Source organism: Lepisma saccharinum, chromosome 15 (genome assembly GCF_977018435.1).
Source record: "Lepisma saccharinum chromosome 15, izLepSacc3.1, whole genome shotgun sequence".
In the NCBI taxonomy this organism is placed as follows: domain Eukaryota; kingdom Metazoa; phylum Arthropoda; class Insecta; order Zygentoma; family Lepismatidae; genus Lepisma; species Lepisma saccharinum.
Genome location: NC_139243.1, coordinates 60051510 through 60072595, shown reverse-complemented (window position 1 = coordinate 60072595; position 21086 = coordinate 60051510). Strand labels below are relative to the sequence as shown.

General features: G+C 38.3%; 1 protein-coding gene across 1 annotated transcript in view; it reads right to left on the bottom strand.

Annotated features, from left to right (window-relative positions):
* Positions 1-107: 107 nt before the first annotated feature.
* Positions 108-21086, bottom strand: part of LOC145999276 (uncharacterized) — a 220667-nt gene continuing 199688 nt past the window's right edge. The window contains exon 4 of the mRNA XM_083136213.1: positions 108-330. Within this exon, the coding sequence (XP_082992339.1) occupies positions 108-330 (223 nt within the window). The remainder of the gene's footprint in view (positions 331-21086) is intronic.

The window sequence follows — 21086 nt, the reverse complement described above, 5'->3', positions numbered from 1 at the left end:
TCTTGGACAAAAGTTTTCTTGGAAACTGGACAATTAAAAATCATCTGTGGTTCATGGGTTATCAATACTCCTTTGTCAGAGAAGGTGTTGTTGGAAATGGGGGCTATTCATTGCTTTCTCCTGTTATTAGGCTTGGAACCATCAACATGTGCCTTGCTTGCAAGGGTTTTTGGTGCACGTTCAGCCTCGAATTTTTCTTCTCTACTAATACATTCTGTAATTTCTTTTGGCTGCTCTTGTTCTCTTAAGTTTCCCTCAGACACTGGCAAATGTGGAACTGACCTTGGGACATCTTGTACCTGTTCTTCCACATAGTTCTTGATCAGGTAGCTGAAAAAAATATGATAGAAATAGAAATGTAGTTTCAGTTTCTGAGTAAATAATAAGAATGACTTACATCTACAAATCAATGAAAGGAAAGGAGAGTAGAATAGACTGTTGATGGGGACGTGCTCATGAAAAAGTAAATACATGTATATTATTATGTAGAACTTTCAGCGAAAAATGCAGCCTCGACCAGGATTTGAAGCCAGGTCTATGGCGTTCCATGCCATTGCTCTACCCCTGAGCTGGCCTGACTTCGCCTGATTTTTTTCTTCCACTGTTTTATCTGTGTGGAATCCTGTCGAGTCTGAATTTTTCGCTTAATGTTCTGCGTAGTACATCTCCTGTGGGTGCCTAATTTATTGTATATTATTCCTGCAAGAATGAACACATAATATTTTTTTACCATTTAGTCAAAAATTGTTCATATTTTTGCTGTAATTTTCATTTGGCTGGCAATAAAGCTTGGTGCATATCAATAATGTGACAATATGTCATCATTTAATCGCACATTTACATTCATTCAATCTTCCTTTTCTTCTTCTTTCTGTTGCAGGGTAAACATGAGTTACTACAACTTTATCTACTTGTGACCAGATATGTCCATTTGACTTAGGGCTGCCACTGCACAGTGTCAAAGCTCAAGGTCAAACTCCATCCTCACATGCCCTCAGCCTCTGAACTCCCACCTTGGTCTCATCCCTCTCTTAGTGCTCAAGGTAGACCCCTGGTCTTACACGAACCCACACTTGTAAGTCTCTTGCAGGCTGGGGACCAATCTCTGGAAGCTGAACATTTGCAAGAGTAATTCATTCACAGTAGTCGGAATTGGGGGATGCCTCAAGTAATTCAGAAAGTGATTTAAGTGTTGTATTCACCTGACATTTTCAGCCACACTATGTCCACTCCAATAAAATTTATTAGGCACAAGTACACGTTACCGTTCACCCTTCTCTTTCCTTTGATTTGGTGTTTTAAGTCCACTTATTGCACAGTAAGGCTAACTGGGACTTCACCTACAGTTTAAAGTGGGATCTGAACCACTATGTGCCTTCACCGGACCCCTTGATTACAATACAGCGACGCTACCACTGCGCCATCGGGGAAGCCTACAATGCTTTCAAGATTGTAATTCCTTGTAAAGATAAATGTCATAGAAATTACCAATTGCTTCTATAAATATTCTCTACATATTTACAGGTACAAGTTTCCTCGGTAAGTGTAACAATTTTTCTCATGAGATTTCGGCCAGTGCATGAGACCATGGCCACCTTCCATCATGAGAAATTTGGGGAGCTATGAATGAGTACTATAACACAGTCATGGAGTCCTACAACAACAACTGGTGGGTTGTTGTGCTGACCACACAACATATCATAGCTGGTTGGATGATCGCCCATCTCTGCTGAGGCATGTGGGAGTGAGGTAGGCACTTTATAGGCTGTTACACCACAAGTTGAGAAAAAAAGCAACTGCAATCAATGCAATTTTTCTTGTATAAAAAGGCCAAAATTTAATCATTTTTGAAGATATTATCAATGTACATTAATATTTGAATTTAGTGTATGTTGCCATTGAGAGTTATATGTTAATAATAACGGAACCTACAGTACTGGCCAAAAGAGTGTCAACTTTTGGTTTTTTTGCTGTAACTGAGGTATTTATTGCAAGAATTACACAATATTTGCACCAAAACATCTTAAAATGGATTTCATTCGACTGATAACCGAGTGGTTCGGCAAACTGTGAAATGGTCTAAAAAAGAACAAATTTATGTAAATAGAAAAAAATACACACCATCGAACATAAAGAAATATTGCACTTCAGTTCACCGGGAAAGGTCAAAACTGGTGTTGATCAACACAAAATTAACAAACAGCATCTAGTACTTTGTGGCAAAGCCTTTGGCGTCAATAACTGCTTGGCAACGACGCGGCATGGAGTCGATAAGGTTGTGGATAAAAGAGACTGGTATCTTCTTCCATTCCTCCTCCAACTGAGCAACCTTCTCATCAACATTTCGTGCTCTCTTCCCTGCCAGACAACGCTCCAACTCCTTCCACATGTGCTCATATCGGATTGAGATCCGGGGATTGGCTGGGCCACTCGAGAACATTAACGCGACGGCGGCGGAACCAGTTGCTGATGTGCTTGTATGTGTGTTTTGGGTCGTTATCTTGTTGGAGGGTGAAGTTACGGCCAAGGGTTTGGAGAGCAAATGGTCTCATTGTGTTCTCCAGTATGTCCTCGTACTGGAAACTGTTTATAATACCATTGATTCGGCATAGTAGGCCGACGCCATTGACAGTGATGCACCCCCACACCATCACAGATCCCCCTCCATGCTTGACTGTGGGAAGTTGAAACTTGGGATCAAATCTCTGGCCGACAGGACGTCTAATCCACACTATTCCGTCTGTTCCAAAGAGGCAATACTTTGATTCATCACTTTAGACCACATCTTTCCATTCTCTCCTGGTCCACGCCATATGAGCTTTACCCATGCAAGTCTGGCGTTCTTATTCTTCGCCGAAATCAGCGGTTTCTTAACAGGCCGACATCCATTGAGACCGGCCGCTTGGAGACGACGTCTGAAGGTCCTTCTAGATGGCGACGTGGTGGTTTGGAATGATAGCTCCCGACCAATGTCGGCTGACGTCAGTCTGGGGTTGCTTCTGCTGATGCGGAGGATGGTCCTGTCGACATGTCTTGACGTGATCCTGGGTCGTCCTATATGGGATTCCTTCAACAACACCTCCCTGTTGCTGCCACCGCCTCAGAAATTCCGATACGGCACTTCTAGTGATTTCAAACTGTGTCGCTAGTTTCTGCAGTGTTCGCCCTTGTGCGCGTCCGTTAGCAATGCCTCTCTGCATGTTCGGAGACAGATTGGTGCATCCACGGCGAGTACCCATACTCTGAAAACATAGAAATGTGTCATGCTGAACACAAATTGGACAACGTCTGGTACACATTGTTACAATCATTAACCAGCATGGATAGGTACAATAGTATTTTTTCGGCGGGTTTTGTAATTCCTTAATATTATGGTGAAAATGGTACACTTTGACCAAAATACATGCGTTGAACATCAGGAACATCCTCAACAACATATCATGCGACGTTCATCCTCATCGGATAACATTGGCAAGAAGTGTGCGAAAAAAACACGAAGTTGACACTCTTTTGGCCAGTACTGTAAGTACAAGTGCTAAGCTATTATTTTGAATATCCACATGGTTGGTTTATTTCTTATGCAGAAGTAGAAAGTGTATAGAACAAAGTGTATTTTTGGTAAACGTAGATGTAGCAGTAAGAAAGCTATATTTTCGGAAGATTAGCTATAGCTGTAGAGAAGCTACTTTTAAAGTGTAGCCTTCTGATTACTGCTAATATATTTGCTCAATACTGGTGCAGTACCAAAGTACAAATAGTGACAGGAAAAATGAAATGCTGTCTACTCTAACTTCTATATTAATGAGATACAAATAAATTAAGTATACAAAAATTCATAAAAATGAAAAGTGTTCTGTATTTGATGAAAGGATGAACCTAGATTTATAGCTCAGTGCAGGTGTGAGTGCATAGAGCTTTAGTTATACCATTCAAAATTGGACAGGCCAGGCTCCAGACTTATTACTGAATGTAAACTAAAAAGCCTTGCCACCTTTTGAAATGGTGATAATCAACTTTGGGCTAGGAAGAAATAAAGGAGTCACTTGGTGGAGTTTATTGCCTCTGTGATCTGTAAACATTGTTCTTAATATGCTGAACAGTGACATATGTTGTATTATGTAATCTGCTGAAATATTATCATGTGTACATAGGTGACAATGTGCATAGCTCATGAGAATATATATCCCTATCCACAATGGTCACAATGTAAAGGTTAAAGTTCCTGCTATGACAGGTTCCTTCTCTGTTTTGTATCTGTCGTGTATGTACGGAGAGGTTAATTCATGCACACACGTAGGTCCTTCATGATATAAAGATTAACACGAGGATACAAAATAACAACGATTTAATATTCAACTTACAAGACCATTTGAATTGAAGTGAATTGAATTGACTTTATTGCTGGCGAAGTTCAGCTGTTGCTGGTCTACCACCTAACCCCAAAAAGTACAGATTAAAATAAAATTAAAGATTACAAAGAAATTGAGCAAGAAAGTACAATAAAATACAAATGGAATAAAATTCTCTACAACACAGCAGATTAAAATAAAAATTAATATAAAGTTCAAGATTACAAATAAATGAAACAAGGAAGTACAATAAAATACAATAGGAATAAAATCATATAGAATGGAACAATATTAGCAGTGAATTAGATAAAGTAATTGAAGTCGACAAAGTTGATAGTAAGATAAAAATAAATTCTGGCAACTCACAGTATTTTTCATCATTCATATGTTGATTTACCCTGCTTCTGATCGTTGATCAGTGATTCACAGAACATATCACGAAAATGTCTTAAGTTTTGCTGTTTGGTGAGATATCATAGTGCATTCCAGGCCTTGGGTGCTGCATAGCTGAAAGACACCTGATAAGCTGAAGTTCTGCAAAGAGGTAAGCTGAAACTGGCAGCATTTCTGGTTGAATGCAAATGAATTTTGCTTCTGAAGTTTAATTTCCAAAAGAGGCAGTTTGGGCTTTTGATATTAATTATTTTGCTCAGTGTACAAAACAAGTGCAGTTTTCTCCTTTATGCCATGGAGAGGATTCCATGCTCATTAAGCACAGGAAGAATGCGTTCACACTTTCTTGTTCTATATACATATCTAATGCATACATTTTTAACTTTCTGTGTTTTTATTGCAAGCTTTTTGTTATTCTTAGCCCGTAAATGACATCACAATAGTCAAATAGGAGGAAATAAGAGACTGCACAAGGTTTAATTTTATCTTAGGCAAGAGGAAGTCTACCAGAAGATAGAGGCTTTTTCATATTGAATACGCCTTGCCACATTGTTGTATCACATGCTCAGACCAATCAAGCTACTGCTTCATGATCAGTCCTAGGTTTTTTTACTGTTTGAGAAAATTTAATACGCTGTGTGTGTGTGTAGAATTATTTCGCATCCATTGATGTCAATATGTTCCAATGAAGGTAAACATTGATTTGTTTGAATTTATTACTAATTCATTAGAAGCGCATCAATCGCTTATGTTCTTCAAATCTTGGTTTAAAATTGCGACCGCGTCCTGTAATTTTGATATACGTGTGGATATACACAATTGTGTGTCGTCGGCATAACAGTGAACTTTGCATATTTTCACTGGCGTGACTAAATCAGCGGCTGAGAGCATGAATAGCAGTGGACCAAGGATTGAGACCTGAGGCACTCCAGCTCGTAAGTGAAGGGGAGAAGATAGTCCGGCTGTCTTAACCCACTGTTTTCCTCCGCTAAGATAAGATTCGAACCACTTAAGTGCTGTAGGCGAGATTTTATAATAATGAAGCTTGGCTAGAAGGAGCTTATGCGGTAGAGTATCAAAGGCTTTTCTAATGTCGAGCACACTAGTAGTATTACGTTAGATTGATCCATCGATTAAAAATGCCATCGGTTACTTTTAAGAGTGCCATTTGTGTGCTATGGAGAGAGCGAAAATCGCATTGCTGCCAGGGAAGAATATGAAATTTGTCAATATGCTTTCGAATTTGATCATTTGCAATTTTTTCAATGACTTTTGAAAGCACAAGCAAAATGCTGATGGGCCGCAAGTCATTCACAGAAACCGGGTTCTGCTTTTCAGGGATGGGAATTACCGTTGCCTCCTTCCAAGAATCAGGGAAACTGCCCATGAAGGGTGAGTAGTTGATTATGTGCGTTAGTGGTGGGAGGATATGATAAAGAGAGAGCTTTATCATTTTTATTGATACGTCATCGAATGTAGATGCATTTGATTGGATTTCGTATATTGCATTCCTGACACGAGAACCATCCACCTCGCAGAAACTGAACGCCTCTGCACTGTGGTCGAAACTGCGGGAGTAACATTTCTCACATTGCTGCGAGACTAGCTCTTGATTAATTTCCATTTTGGAGGATACGTTTACGAAATGGTAGTTCAGTACGTTTGCGTCATTTAATGCAGGTGGAAGGTTCTCGATTTTGTTTTTGCTGCCATATCCCAAGCTTCGCAAGTGTTGCTAAAAGTGTTTCAAATCATTGGATGAATTTACAATGTATTCAAAATACGCCTTTTCTTCTTGTCTTACGACTTCGGGTGTGTGGGATCCCGAAATGTCAGGAGCGGGATCGGGAAAAAAAAATTCCCGTCCCAATCCCAACTTCGGGAAATGACTTCCTGACTTTTCGGGATCCCGAGAAGTCGGGAAATACCGAATGGTCATTTTAAAAAGCTGTTATTTCTCAATGTTTTCTGCATTGCAAGTGCCTGAAACTTACCAGAAATTGTTTGTTTTTATTCCAGAAATGCAAAAACAATCAGTTAAGTTGAAAATGACGTGTAAAATTCGAGATTTTTAGAGCTTCGGGAAATTTCGAGCATTTACCGTCCCGAAAGTTTCCCGACTTTGTCAGAAAATTGGCGAATTTTTCCCATCCTGATCTCGACCCGACCAAGAAAATTCTGTCCCGCACACCCCTACCTACAACTGAAGTAGCAAAGTCATGCAATCTCTTGTATTCGTTCCAATGGTGAGGATTATTTGTTCGTTTAAATTTTAGCAGCATGTTTTCGCGTAATCTCATAATTAATTTAACATCATCTGTAATCCAGGATACTTTTTGTTTTGTTGCATGAACTGTTTTCAGAGGGGCGTGTTTACCAAACACTTTAATCAATTTCTCCGTAAAGAAACGTACCTTGTCGTCAATGTTTTCATAGTGCATCAAAGGACTCCAGTCAATGCTCTCTAGATCTTCATTCAGAGCATCCTTCACTATTGCACTGTAGTCCCTGTATGTGAACGTTCTGCTCTTGCTTTGTGATTTGCTGCAACGTAAAGTGAGACACGCCAAAGAGTGGTCAGAATTACTGACTGGTACCGTAACACCAGAATTGATAATATCACTGACATTATTCACAAATATTGGATCAATGAGCGTTCTAGTAGAGGCGTTTATTCGCGTTGGTTCATTTAAGATTTAGGAGAGGTTAAACTGATTAACACGTGATTGAACATAGGAAGTATCGGGTTCGTTTGGTTTCAAGAAATCTACATTAATGTCGCCTGAAACCAATAGATGATGGACTTTGTGTGGTTAATATCTGATATAATATCTTCTAGGATTGATAGCTTAGAATAAGGTATATCTCAGGGTCTATAAATCCTACAGATCCCGACAGTTTCTTTCTTTAAACGATTATTTACTATTATATATTCAATATTTGTTTGAACTTTCGAAATATATGAAATCTCTTCAGCTTGCAGTTCAGACCGTACATATAATAAGAACCCGCCAGCATTTTTGTGCTTTCTGTCTTTCTGCAAAACTGAAAACCCAGGGATATTTATGGGTTTTGTCATCAATGTGTCCTTTGAGTCATGTTTCGATAACTAAAAGGGCGTCCACGTTCATTTCCGTTACGGTGTGACGTACTTCGTCCAATTTGCGCATCAGGGAGTGTTTATTTACATGTGCGATCGTGAAAGAGGAGGGAGGGCAGAGAAGGCAGCAGTGGTCGCGCTGGCTGGGAGCAGGGTTGGCATGTTTAAAACAACTTGTTTTAAATGTTTAAAACACATCGCTTTGTTTTTTACAAATGTTTAAAACATTCAAAACAAAGTGTGTTAAACATGTTTTTTTTAGACTTCTTTAAAACACAATTTGATACTTGATGTTTGATAGTCTGTGATTATTTGCAGGTTTGTAACTTTGTATTTTCATTCATTTTGTGTCATTTTGTTTACTGTGCACAGAAATATGTTCAGTAGCTGAAAATGTATATCCAATTAACAAAGAAATATATTGTGCTTAATAGAGATGAATGAATACCCATGGACCACTTTCAAAACACCTGGCAATGTTTCTTTTACAAGCATCTAAAACATTTTTGAAATTGAATACTACATGGATGAAACCGTTTTGTTTCTCACTTAATACACTGCAGATAATTGTTAATGGCAATATTTTGTTGCATTCATGATAAAATGTCTTATTTCGAAAAACAACAGATTAGCTACCACGTGGATTGAGTGGGGCTGGCAACTGTGAATTAGCTGAACCTTCTCGAACAGCCTGCATGTGAGATTCAAGACTAACATAAATATATTTTAAGAAGTTAGTTAAGTATTTACTCTTTAACTAGGAATACAGTCCGTTCTTGGAAGATTAACAGATTCCTTATTAATCAATATTCTTAGAAAATATGCCTTCTTGGCATTGTGTTTTAGATGTTTTATTTATTTAGACCATGTTTTTTCCCGTTCTTGTTTAAAATGATGTTTAAACATGTTTTAAACAAAAAAAACTGTTTGTTTTGTTTCTTTTGAAAGAAAAAAAACGAATTTTGCCAACCCTGGCCGGGAGCGATTTTCTTGGACGAAAGCAAAGGTCTGTTCTCCGTTTGTCACTGCAGTGGGGTTGAGGGTGATGGAATGCACTGAACCATTTGAGAAGGTTCTAAGGAGACCATTCCTAAGATGGCTTAGCACATAATTTCATCATAAACAACTTTACAAACAATTGAATGTAGATTCAGATATTATGCACACTTAACATTCCCCCTCTTCCTTATTTGATTTACTTATAGCTCAGTATCTGGCAGTTTTCTTTGTCGAGAGGACCTTTTGTACTGCTGCTGCTGTAGGCTAAAGGAATTATCTGAGTATAACATAAACGGATGGTCACCTGACTTTGAAACTTCAGCTCGCACTGTACTACTGTTATCGTTTTCATTTCTTCCAATGATCAATAAGTCTTCATGGTCGAAAACTGACACGCCACCTTGACCTGCATCTGGCACATGTACACATTCATAATTATCCTCCTCCATCTTCTGACTTCCACTACGATATCTATCTTTCTTGTCTTGCATCCACTTCAACTGATCTTCATCCACGACCCGGTTTCTACCTTCAACATTCACCAGCCATGTAACTTTGCTTGTCCGTTCTATAATTTTTCCCTTGACATACCTCATAACATTCCTCTTGTCCCTAAATGGTAGCACAACCCATACAATATTGCCTCTTTGGTTCACCTTTTCTTCTTCTGCTTTATCCCTTTCGCAGTTTTGATCTATTATTTTTTCCATTTGGGCATCAAATTTATTTCTGAGAATGTAGGAAAATATAACTTGCTCTGGCATGTTGTCACCTGATGCGCCATATTCGCTTCTCTAAGCCACCAATATTCTCTGCAATAATTATTCAACCTTGACGTGAATTCTTATTCAATTGCTCCTGTACTGCACAATCTAACTTTGATTTCACTGTCTGCTCGTAGTGCTCGACCTGACCATTGCCTGGTCATAGAGAGGTATAACAATGACTGGGGGTTTCTTGTGTTGTGCACACATCATTCCGTAACTGCTTGGATGATCACCTGCATCTGCTAGGCATGTGGGAGTGAAGCTGGCAGTCAGTTGGTAGGCACTGTCCTTCACAGGCTGTTGCACCACGGGTTGAAAAAAAAACAAAGCAACTGTGTTCACCGTAAGTGTCAATTTTTTTACGTAATACTAAATATAGTCAGAAGTAAATACTTTGTGACAATTTTATCAATACACATCAAAAATTCTTATTAACACAAGGGTGAGTTCATACCACTTTCACCTGTACTAATACCAATAATACTGATACTTGAAAATTGCAACAATTAAAGGTTCTTCAAAATGTTCATTAACAATTGTGTAAGTATTCCACTCTAATTGTATTCATCAATTGACCAAGATATTTGCTTTAAAGTATACAAAAATCACATTAGAATCTTAAATTATGTGTTATGTCTTGACAAAATTTAGTTTATTCACTAAAAAGTGGTGCAAAATATTGAGAAACCTCTAACTAACTAACTCTCTAGCCTTCTTAAACCCGAAGGTTCATGGCTGCAGCAACACAACTAAAATTCGTGCGTTTGTCTTCCCAAGCTCAAACCCCGAAGTCGTATCTTCTTCGCTGGCTGACGAGAGAGAGAACAGCTGCATATTTGCTGCGGCTTCCCGGCAGTATTGAGTTGCTTGGCGTACATGACCTGTTTGGTCGAAATGTAAGACAAGGAAGAAGGAGGCCATTTTGCTCTTTACAAAAGCATATGTATTGCAGGAACAATAACAGGATTATAATCGCAAAATGGCAGGTTTGCTTGTCGTGAGTTTATACCAAAATACGCCGGATAGGTATGTTAGGACTTCTATGTTTTTGGTGAACAGTGCAATCAAAATCCAGTTTAATCTCAGAACAGTAATCTTTAAAATTACGCAGCCACAGTTAGAATATTTTTTCTATTTGTGAAAGTACGTTAATGCAAAAATTAGTGACAGTATCGAACAGTGAATATTCTCTCTCCTTGCACTTAATTATGTTTTCTTGAGATATTGACAGCGTGAGTTACATTGCATTCAATCAGGTTTGGTATGTTTAAAACAAAAGTGTTTAAAACAAACACTTTGTTTTAAAAGTTTAAAACAATGTGTTTTAAACATGTTTTTTTACAAGTGTTTAAAACACATTTTGGTGGTTGATATTTTATAGTCTGTGATATTTTTTTTGGCAACCCTGTTTTTCCATTGAATCTGTGTCAATTAATTTACGGGTCTCACTTATCGCACAACACTTGAGCAACCTTATGTTCTGACGTCACGGGAGAAAGCTTTTTAAATTTAGGCTAATGCCTACGTTGTTAGGTTAGGCAGGCTAGCTATGTATGCACAAGGTAGCAAAACTGTTGTGCGACAAGAAAGACCTGTGCTTTACAGTAGAAATCGAAACTTCTCAATTTCTTGTTTCGTACTGTCCTGTAAGTTTGAGACTGATGGAAGCTGGAAATGGAAACTAATATCCGAATACACAATGCGTGATTTTGATCATGATGTGATTTTTTTTCTTTTGCGATATGATTCATTGGTTTGTATAACTGAATTAAGTGCAGATGCTTACTTTTGGTAACATAGTTTTGTACTTGAAAAGATAAATATATCTGGAGATCTGAAAATACAGTAGCATTAAATAAAGGCGTAATACATGTAATAAGGTCTGTTTCAAGAAATAAATAAGGTTATTTAATTAAATATATTATACGAGCCAAGCTATGTTTTTACGATGTACAGTAATTTAAACGAGAATTACGCATGAGATCAAATTCCATTATAGTACAATGCATTTTTAGTATAAGAGTCAGTAACATTTTTTAAATTGAAATTACGGAGTTGTACATAAATTATCCGTCGTTCATTTGTTGTGTAAAGATACCAAAGCTATATGTATGCAATTAAACGGGCGTGCGTTTAATGATTTATATAATGATGTATGAAGTACTGCATGCTAGAATTGGAAGACTGTTATTTATCAATCTACTATTGAAACATGATTGAATTGTGAATGAGCAAGTGTAACTGTTATTTAACTCACGAATAAAAGTGACGTAGTTTTGTTAAATACTTGTCCGTAATTGAAGAACATTTAAGTTAAGGCGGTTCCTAGCTAATGGTGAAGGTAGTATTAGTTGTATGCACCAATTTAGTGTTCATATTTTCAACGAATTCTTGTGCTTATTTAACAGAAGGAACGCACACACCATTAGTTCTCTTATTAGGGAAATAACGACTGCAGTGTTTGCGTCACTTCAGAAAATATCTGTTATTTAACATTCTGTTTGACGAAGTGAACCAATTATTGCCACGGCATTCTTGCTTACGCCCTCCGTGTTAGTGCGTCATTAAAATTACGCATGTTTCTTGGAATTAATGATGCATCCTATTTGTTTGCCATCATATTAGATAAATAAGAAGAGTACGGAGATCACCTAAATTAACATAATTCAATATATCTACGAGTAACAGCTTTTTGTTTGAAAGTCGACTTTGCGCTTACCCACACGTCGACATCCTTTTCGTGACTCGACTTTATTTTTAATTTCATTGTCCTTTAAGGAAGTCCAATAATTTGAGATTGTCCAGTTAGGTTTACGAGCGCTATAAGATCTTATGCCCTATAACACGCTTCCTTTCCAAATTTCCTGGGTGATACTTGTGCTGCAACCTACCCGAACGACACAATATATATGGGGGTTATTCCTGAGTAAACAAAAAATGATCGATCAGACAATTCGATTATTGATGGCGGGGAAATTTTCCAATGTAAACAAGTGGAATACAGATCGTCACCGTACTTATTTTCTTATAAACGATCGGAAACAAAATGGATCACTTGAGATTTTTGAGTGATATAGTGAAACTAAGGTACCTAGAAAAGATTGGCAATTTCCCGGATCCTTTGGATGTAGATATAAGGAACAATACTAATATTTTCTAAGGCAATGTTGATCTTCTACCATCAGTTTCGTTTTTGAAAAGATTTCCCAAAGTTGAAATGAAGATTATATTAATTATAAATATTCAAATACTTCGATCACAATAGTAAAAGAAATAATAATAATAATTACTACGGTTAAAATTATTATTATACACTAATAATCTACCTAATTAAATAAATTTTATTTGAATTTTATTATTATTGTTGTTGTTCATTATTATCATGCTATTCGATCCACAAGCCGAGTGAATATCCAGCACAACTATTTTATTTTCCATTAACACTTTTACATTTCATAGTTACTATACTGAAATGCACAGTTATTGTATTTTGTTATTAACTTTTTTCAAGAAAGGACTTTAGAAGTTAAAAAAAAATACTCACAAAGTTTATATTGTGTGACCTCATCTAAAATTATAATTTTTCGAATTGTGAAAACTGTGGAACCATTTGTTATTTGAATTAAATGGCAGAATATGAAAAAATATCCTGGTTCCTGTATTTTTCACTCATTTTTTTAATCTAATGCATATTTTACATATATTACTCTGTTCGAATACTATCCAAGTGAACTATATTTTTGTTATTAACAATAAAAATAACAAACTTCCTGCTTTTTTGCAACTTGAAATGAAGGATGCCAATTTCCAGAGGAGGGGGAGGGGTCGACTGACCTACCGACGCCCATGGAGAGAGCGCTTATCAACAACCAAAAGGCAAATGCATTATAATATGATTATAAATAGTTCCAACTTTTAAATTTAATCAACACATGTGTGTTAGACAATTATAATTTTCGAAACAAGTAAATATTTTAATTTGATCTGATGAAGTGCCGACTGCAGAGCCTACTCCCTTGTGTTTGTGTCCAATCTTTTCGCTTTGCTGCATAAATCCACTGATTTTTCCATATCGGATCTGTCTGGATCGATGCATCGATACCTGAGAACAATTGTTTGTTCTTATGTTGAAACCAAAAGCCACACAAATATTGTCGCCTTTTCCGAAGACACTGCCTTTACACCTTTGAATTCAATGTTCTTTTCAAAATGGAAGTGCAGTCCCCACCAGCACCAAGGAAGCACAGCAATGTAAACATCCGGTGAATAGCACCCATACCGGAAAAGTATCGATTGGTGTCAGTAAATAAATTCCAACTTATGTTTTTAGCTCAGAACTAATTAACATGTTTAGTTAGTTTTTTTTGGTAACCTTAAAAAATAAAATGGTAGCATTTAGTAAAGTCTGTGATTAATTTTCACCAAGATATTGAGTAACTTTAAACAAATGTGCAAGGTTCTGGCTCTGGTTAACAGGCATTTATTCATTGGCCATCTAGAAAACTAGAAAAAAGAAGTCACATTGCTATCAAAGTACATCAAATAAAAAGTCGCAAACTGCAAAACTTTTATCAAACAACAATTTTAAGTTAATAAGTATTTATTGCTTAAGTCAAGCAACAAGAGATTCAGAAAATGACAAAATCTTTAGCATGCTTCGGACACACAAGAAAGGATCACCATCAGAATATGCGTCTGTAATCACAATGTCAGTTCTTGAGTGTTCTACACCTTCCAGAACAAATTCCAGTGCAACAAGTGGTTCATGATGTCAAACAAAGAACTAGAGTGCCCATGTACTCTTATTCCTTGGTTGACATGCACTTAAGCTGTGATTGTGAAAACCTGCAGCATTCTTGAACACCCCATTGCAAAGTCCGAAACACAACTCACTCTCCATCCTCCACTCCAATGGCACTATTCTTCTTTAAAAAGGAAACTCAATGAATTTGTCTGCATACAAGAACAGATCACTAAAATCTCATGTAGAATTAAGTATCTGAATCAAAGTAAATTCTGAAAGGCATAAAACAGCTGGGTATTGGCAAAAACTACCTCTACATATCTGGGTTCAAAAATAAAAGGGATACTCTGCCAGATCAATGTAGTATAGTTGCAACACAAAGCATATTTCGGTATTTATAAATATGCTGCACGGGTACAAAAATAAAAGAGAAACTCTGCCACACCGATAGTATACTTGCAACACAAAACATATTTTGGTATTTATAAATATGCTGCACGAGTACAACTGTTACAGTATTAACACTAGAATGGCAGGAGGGGTAGAAATGACCCCTACCTTCACACATAATTAATAACACATAATTATTTGTCCTTTTTAAAATGACAACATAATGAGGAAGTGCGTATTACTCACTATCAAATATAAAAATATAAATACGTTAGGTAGTATCAAAAATTCACAACTTTCATGAGTGAGTATAAATTTATCCAAATGACGTTTCGGAGGTCAATACTTCCTGCTTCTTCAGGTCCACATTAATATTTAGACACCAAACATGGTGCAACGTAAAAAAGTGTTATATAGGAATATAGGTTGAAGGCAAGGGTAAAAAACACTTATAAATGTTTCCAGTTTTAACAAAGTAAAAGTTCCTGTGTTCTTAAAAAGCCCATATTAAAAACTAAAAGGTTAAAAACAGGTCCCCTGCAGTGGCCTAAGAACCCCTATCAGACATTGAGGCAAAGCGAACACAGGAGCTTTTACTTCGTTAAAGCTGGAAACTTTTATAAGTGTTTTTACCCTTGCCTTCAACCTATATTCCTATATAACACTTTTTTACGTTACACCATGTTTTGTGTCTAGATATTAATGTGGACCTGAAGAAGGAGGAAGTATTGACCCACTGAAACGTCAATTTGGATAAATTTATACTCACTCACGTAAGTTGTGAATTTTTGATACTATCTAATGAATTTATATTTTTATATTCTTTTCAAAATTATATATTTAAATCTACAAAATAAAATTTCTATCTGTATCATTTCATAAGGTTCAATTTGATTCTTGTAAAATTTTGTTTATACTTGCTGGAATATCAGTGTTACATTGTGGCTCCTGTATCATCCTGTCTTGAGCATATTCCCACTTGTCATAAATCATACATGTTGTCATTTAGGTAGTGTTGTTGGATCGGGAAGTACATCTCCGAACATGTCACGTGAAGTAGCAGTTTCTCATGATGAAATGCAGTATTTTGTTTTCCAAAGTGTCCACTTGTAATCAAAATTTATAAACCACCTAACCACTTGGATTATAATACATAATGTACAGAAAGTAACAAAATAAAATTTTGGAATTTTTAAATGCACTTTTTATGAAGGGTCAAAATGACCCCTTTCCACTGTTCTAATTCTAGTGTTAAGCTTTCAGGATCTGTAGGAAATAGTAAGACAGCAGTTTCAACTCTGCCATAATTATCATATTCAGTAAATCTGAGGTTCAAGTACAAATACTCATTCATTTTGTTAAAACTTCTTTACAGAAACTACACATGAATGCTATCCAATATATAAAAATGGATGTATGTGTGTGTGTGTGTGTGTGTGTGTTTGTTCCGGCATAACTCTCGAACGCCTGGAGCGATTTCAACCAAACTTGATACGCGTATCACTTTCAACCTGGAAAGAAATACTGTGGGGGTAAGACACCCGTGCGGGTGGGGTGACATGTTAAAATAATCGAAAACAACCAATATTAGTGTGGAATCCATAGTTTTCGGGGTCTCTAAGATGAATAGTGACACTCACAATGCCATTCAACTCCAAGACACCCATGGCACCCCTATGGGTGGGGGTGGGAAGTTGGTGACATGTAAAAATAATCAAAAACGACCGATATTAGTGTGGAATCCATAGTTGTTGGGGTCGCTAAGATGAATAGTGACACTCCCAATACTGTTCAACTCCAAGACACCCCTAGGGGTGGTGGTGGGAAGGGGGTGACATGCAAAACGACCGATATTAGTGTGGAATCCATAGTTTTCAGGGACTCTAAGACGAATAGTGACACGACCAATGCCATTATCCTACATGATAACGCGACAGCTCACACGGCGGACATTGTTAGGCATCGCTTACAGTGGTGGGGATGGGAAGTTCTTTCACACCCACCTTATTTTCCTGATCTAAGTCCACGTGATTATGATCTCATCCCCAGAGTGAAGAAGCCATTGCATTGGAAACGGTTTGCGAACAAAGAAGATATCGTTATTTCGGCGAGAGGTGGCACACGTTAGCGCTGCACATTCAGCGGATGGTATTCAGCACCTGCCCCATCACTGGCAATGAACAGTGGATAACCTGGTGAATACTTTGAAGGTTGTTAAACAGAGTAGTCTTGTGTACTTTTTGTCCATGCCATAATAAAACACTGTTGCCCAATGTCCTGTGTTCTGCCTCTTCCCTACGAGAGTCTCCTGCATCCAGACTTCATCTGGTGGCTTAATTCGAAGGTACAGTGGTGGATAAAAGTTCTTCCCCATAAGACTTTAATGGCAGTAAATTATGCCGGAAGGGTAGGCAACACACATTGCACCATTAGGTGATCGGGTGATTCTGTCTGTCTCAAGAGCAACTCGTCTTTCATGCAAAAGCCAACAGGCACAGGAAATGTAGGAAAGTAATGGGACTTGTCAGGTGGAATGTTGTCTGTCAGAAAATCGCCTGTTCTGAAGCCAAGTCGCAGAACCGACAAGAGCTACACGTTACATGTCAGAAAATGATTCGCCTAAAAGCATTGAACGAAACGCTAAAATAATTCCTGCCTTAATTACATAGGCTACTATACTACATGTGCCACAGTAGCTCAGTCGTTAGGGCGTTTGATTACCATGCGAGAGATCTGGGTTCGATCACCGACGGGGGAGAATCGGGATTTTGTCCACCTGTTCAAGCTGCTCTGGTGCCCACCCAGTGTCGTATAAAGTGGGTATCTGGAGGAAATTTTGGGGAATGGGGGGTAAGGCAGCCAGGGGCATGGTGCTGATCACATCATCCCCACCTTCGACCTGATGAAGAAAGCTTGGGGCCTAACTCCACATCCCCTATATGCCTTCATGGCTTGGTGCAAATCACAAGGTAACACTTTGCTTTTTAATTTACTATACATCCCGATGTTGTCGGAACAGAACTTCCCAATCTCTACGTGGGCTTTCTTCCAAGTTCCGTAGGGATGTGAATAGGCTCCAATTTTTCTTGACACAATTCATACATGTTATATTTCCTTATAAGAACAACAACCAATACCTTTTGTGTGCGTGTGTGTGTGTGGGGGGGTATAATCCAAACATGTGAGGTGATCCTTTTCCCACTACTCCATTCTCAGAAATAAATCCCAATTCGACACACTGAAAATGTAGCACTTTCTACAGCATAGCATGCAAATATCTAGTAGAAAAGTTATGTGTGTTAAGAGAAAAATTAACGATTTGTAACGGCACTCTGGAAATTTCGTAAGTAGATCACAAATATGCCTTTGACCACAACTCTGATTTCTTGACCAAACGACCACAAAAAGTTGAAAAACTCACTTTCTCTCCCTGTTTCGCGCCTCATTTATTGCGCTGACGATGTTTCACGGGCGCAAAAAGGCAGTGATGAGTGAAAGATGAGCTCTCATCCTCTCATCCTCTCATCCTCTCATCCTCTCATCTTCTCATCTTCTCATCCTCTCATCTTCTCATCTTCTCATCTTCTCATCCTCTCATCCTCTCATCTTCTCATCCTTCAAGGACCAAATGTTTGTAGATCGTGACCTTTGTAAACCTCTCATCTTCTCATCTTCTCATCCTCTCATCCTCTCATCCTCTCATCCTCTCATCTTCTCATCTTCTCATCCTCTCATCCTCTCATCTTCTCATCCTTCAAGGACCAAATGTTTGTAGATCGTGACTTTTGTAAACCTCTCATCTTCTCATCCTCTCATCCTCTCATCCTCTCATCCTCTCATCTTCTCATCTTCTCATCCTCTCATCCTTCAAGGACCAAATGTTTGTAGATCGTGACTTTTGTAAACCTCTCATCTTCTCATCCTCTCATCCTCTTATTTTTTCTTCCTCTCTACCTTTAGAACATTGTCGTCAACATTAGAGATGAAGTTGGAGTGCTGGAATCAACGGGACCAAAATGTTTATATATTGTGACCTTCGTAAACCTCTCTCTCGGGGGAACGATGTGGCACATACACACGCGCGCGCTCTCATCCTCTCATCCTCTTATTCTCTTATTCTCTTATTCTCTCATCCTCTCATCTTTTGAAAGATGAGAGTAGTGCAATCAGCCCGGTTCTGCGCCATCAAGTGGTGAGCTGAAGTGGTGAGCTTGCCTTAATGGATTTCTCTCGTAAGGCATGAGCTCTATTTGATGGTGCAGTGTTGCCAGCTTCTTACTCGAAAAAATCAGCATGGTTTTTGGGGCAACCTAACCTAAAACAAGGAGCTGGCAACCTTTTTCTCTCGCAGTGTTGCCAACTCCTCACTCGAAAAAATCACCAAGGTTTTTTTTCTTGGTCTAACGTAACCTAAAGCAAGGAGCTGGCAACCTTGCTTGAGGCTTGCCTTACAGTGCATAAAGCAAGGTTGCCAACCCACTGGTACTTTTGCCATAGCCTTTTACAAGAAAAAAAAAGAGAGAGGGAAGAGTTAAACAACCGACAGCTTACCCACAGCCTTTTTTGCTCTAACCTAGCCTAAAGCAAGGAGCTGGCAACTTTGCTTGTGCAATCAACCCGGTTGACCGCCCTCAAGTGGAGATCAGCGTTGCCAACTCCTCACTCGAAAAAAAATCACCAAGGTTTTTTTTTGCTCTAACCTAACCTAAAGCAAGGAGCTGGCAACTTTGCTTGTGCAATCAACCCGGTTGACCGCCCTCAAGTGGAGATCAGCATTGCCAACTCCTCACTCGAAAAAAAAATCACCAAGGTTTTTTTGGTCTAACCTAGCCTAAAGCAAGGAGCTGACAATTTTGCTTGAGGCTTGCCTTACAGCGCATAAAGCAATTTTTGCCAACCTACACACACTAAACAAGGAGAGCCGACAACAAATATGTACTGCCGTAAAAGAGAGAGAGATGGGTGGATGGTAATATAGTATGTGTGTGCGTGTGCGCGTATAATATGTAGCATTATTAACTAGTGTGTGTTGGCAATTTACTTACAACTAAAAAAAATAGAGATGCCAACTTTGCTGTAAGATGAAGAGAGAGAGAGAGATTTATGGCTGGCAACAGTAATGAGCGAATGCGCCATATCGTAATTTTCCAACTCCGTATATCGTGACCTTTGTAAACCTCTCTCGGGGGAACATTGTAACACAAACAAACAAACAAAATAATAATTGTTGTTTTTAGGATGCCTGGCCCCTATAACCTCGCCAGGGTGCGTGGTGCCCAACCAAAAATGTGAAAGTTTTCTAATGGCTGCGGTTATAGATTACCGCACCTCTGTAGAGTTTCACGTGTTTTTTTTTTCCCCCAAACTTCCATGAAACCCTACAGAGGACCTCCGTAATGCATGCAACGTGTACTAACGACTCTAGTGTTATTTGATATAGAGTTTTATTGTGAGATATAGATAAAAATAATTATGTTTATTATAATATTTTCTTGATGAAGATGGAGAATGTATGTGTGTGTTACAAATAAAGTTGCATGCTTATTTTTTAGTGTGTGTGTATATGTTTTTGATGTTTCGACAGCATCTGAAACGATAAAAAAAAATTTTATTGTTAATTTTCACGTGTAAAAACAACAACAATTTTTTTTGTGCAAATTTTCTGATTGTCTCGTGCTATAGTGCAAAAAAGATATTGTAGCTGATAGCTAATGAAATTGACATTTGTAACTGATCTGAACTAGTGAAATTCGTATTGTGCCATTGTAACTGATTGTGCTAGTGCAGAAAATTTCTTATTATGCAAGAAAAGATGTTAAAAAACTTGTTAAAACTGCTCTGTGACCCTCTCGTTCTTCACGTCGTAGGCGAAGGACTTCTCTGCAATCAGGATGACACTGCATAGGGTATCCTCGGGCAAGGCATCGTGGAACTCGCAGACGACCTTGATGTTGGTTCGATCGTTGACCACAACCTTCTTTCTCTTAGATGTGTTGATGACGGTCATGGGTCTCCGTGCTTTGAACTCGCTGGGCGTGTAGTACATGTCCACGCTTCCCTCGGTCACGCGTTTGTAAGCCGAGAACGCTTCGTAAAGTTTGAGGTAATCGTTTTTGGTCACGTCGAGGTTGTAATTCTCGCGCGGGAACACTTCGTTCCTACCGTTCTTCAGATAAACGTTCTTGATCTTGCAGTCGTCGAACTTGCTGGAATCTTTTTCCTGATTCTTGTCCCTCCCGGTCTGAAAGAGCACTACGACGAAATCTGGCATGTCGAACTGTATGTTGTTGAACTGCGTCGTCACGTCGAATTCCATGTGACTTCCCGACGCCATCTTCTGCACG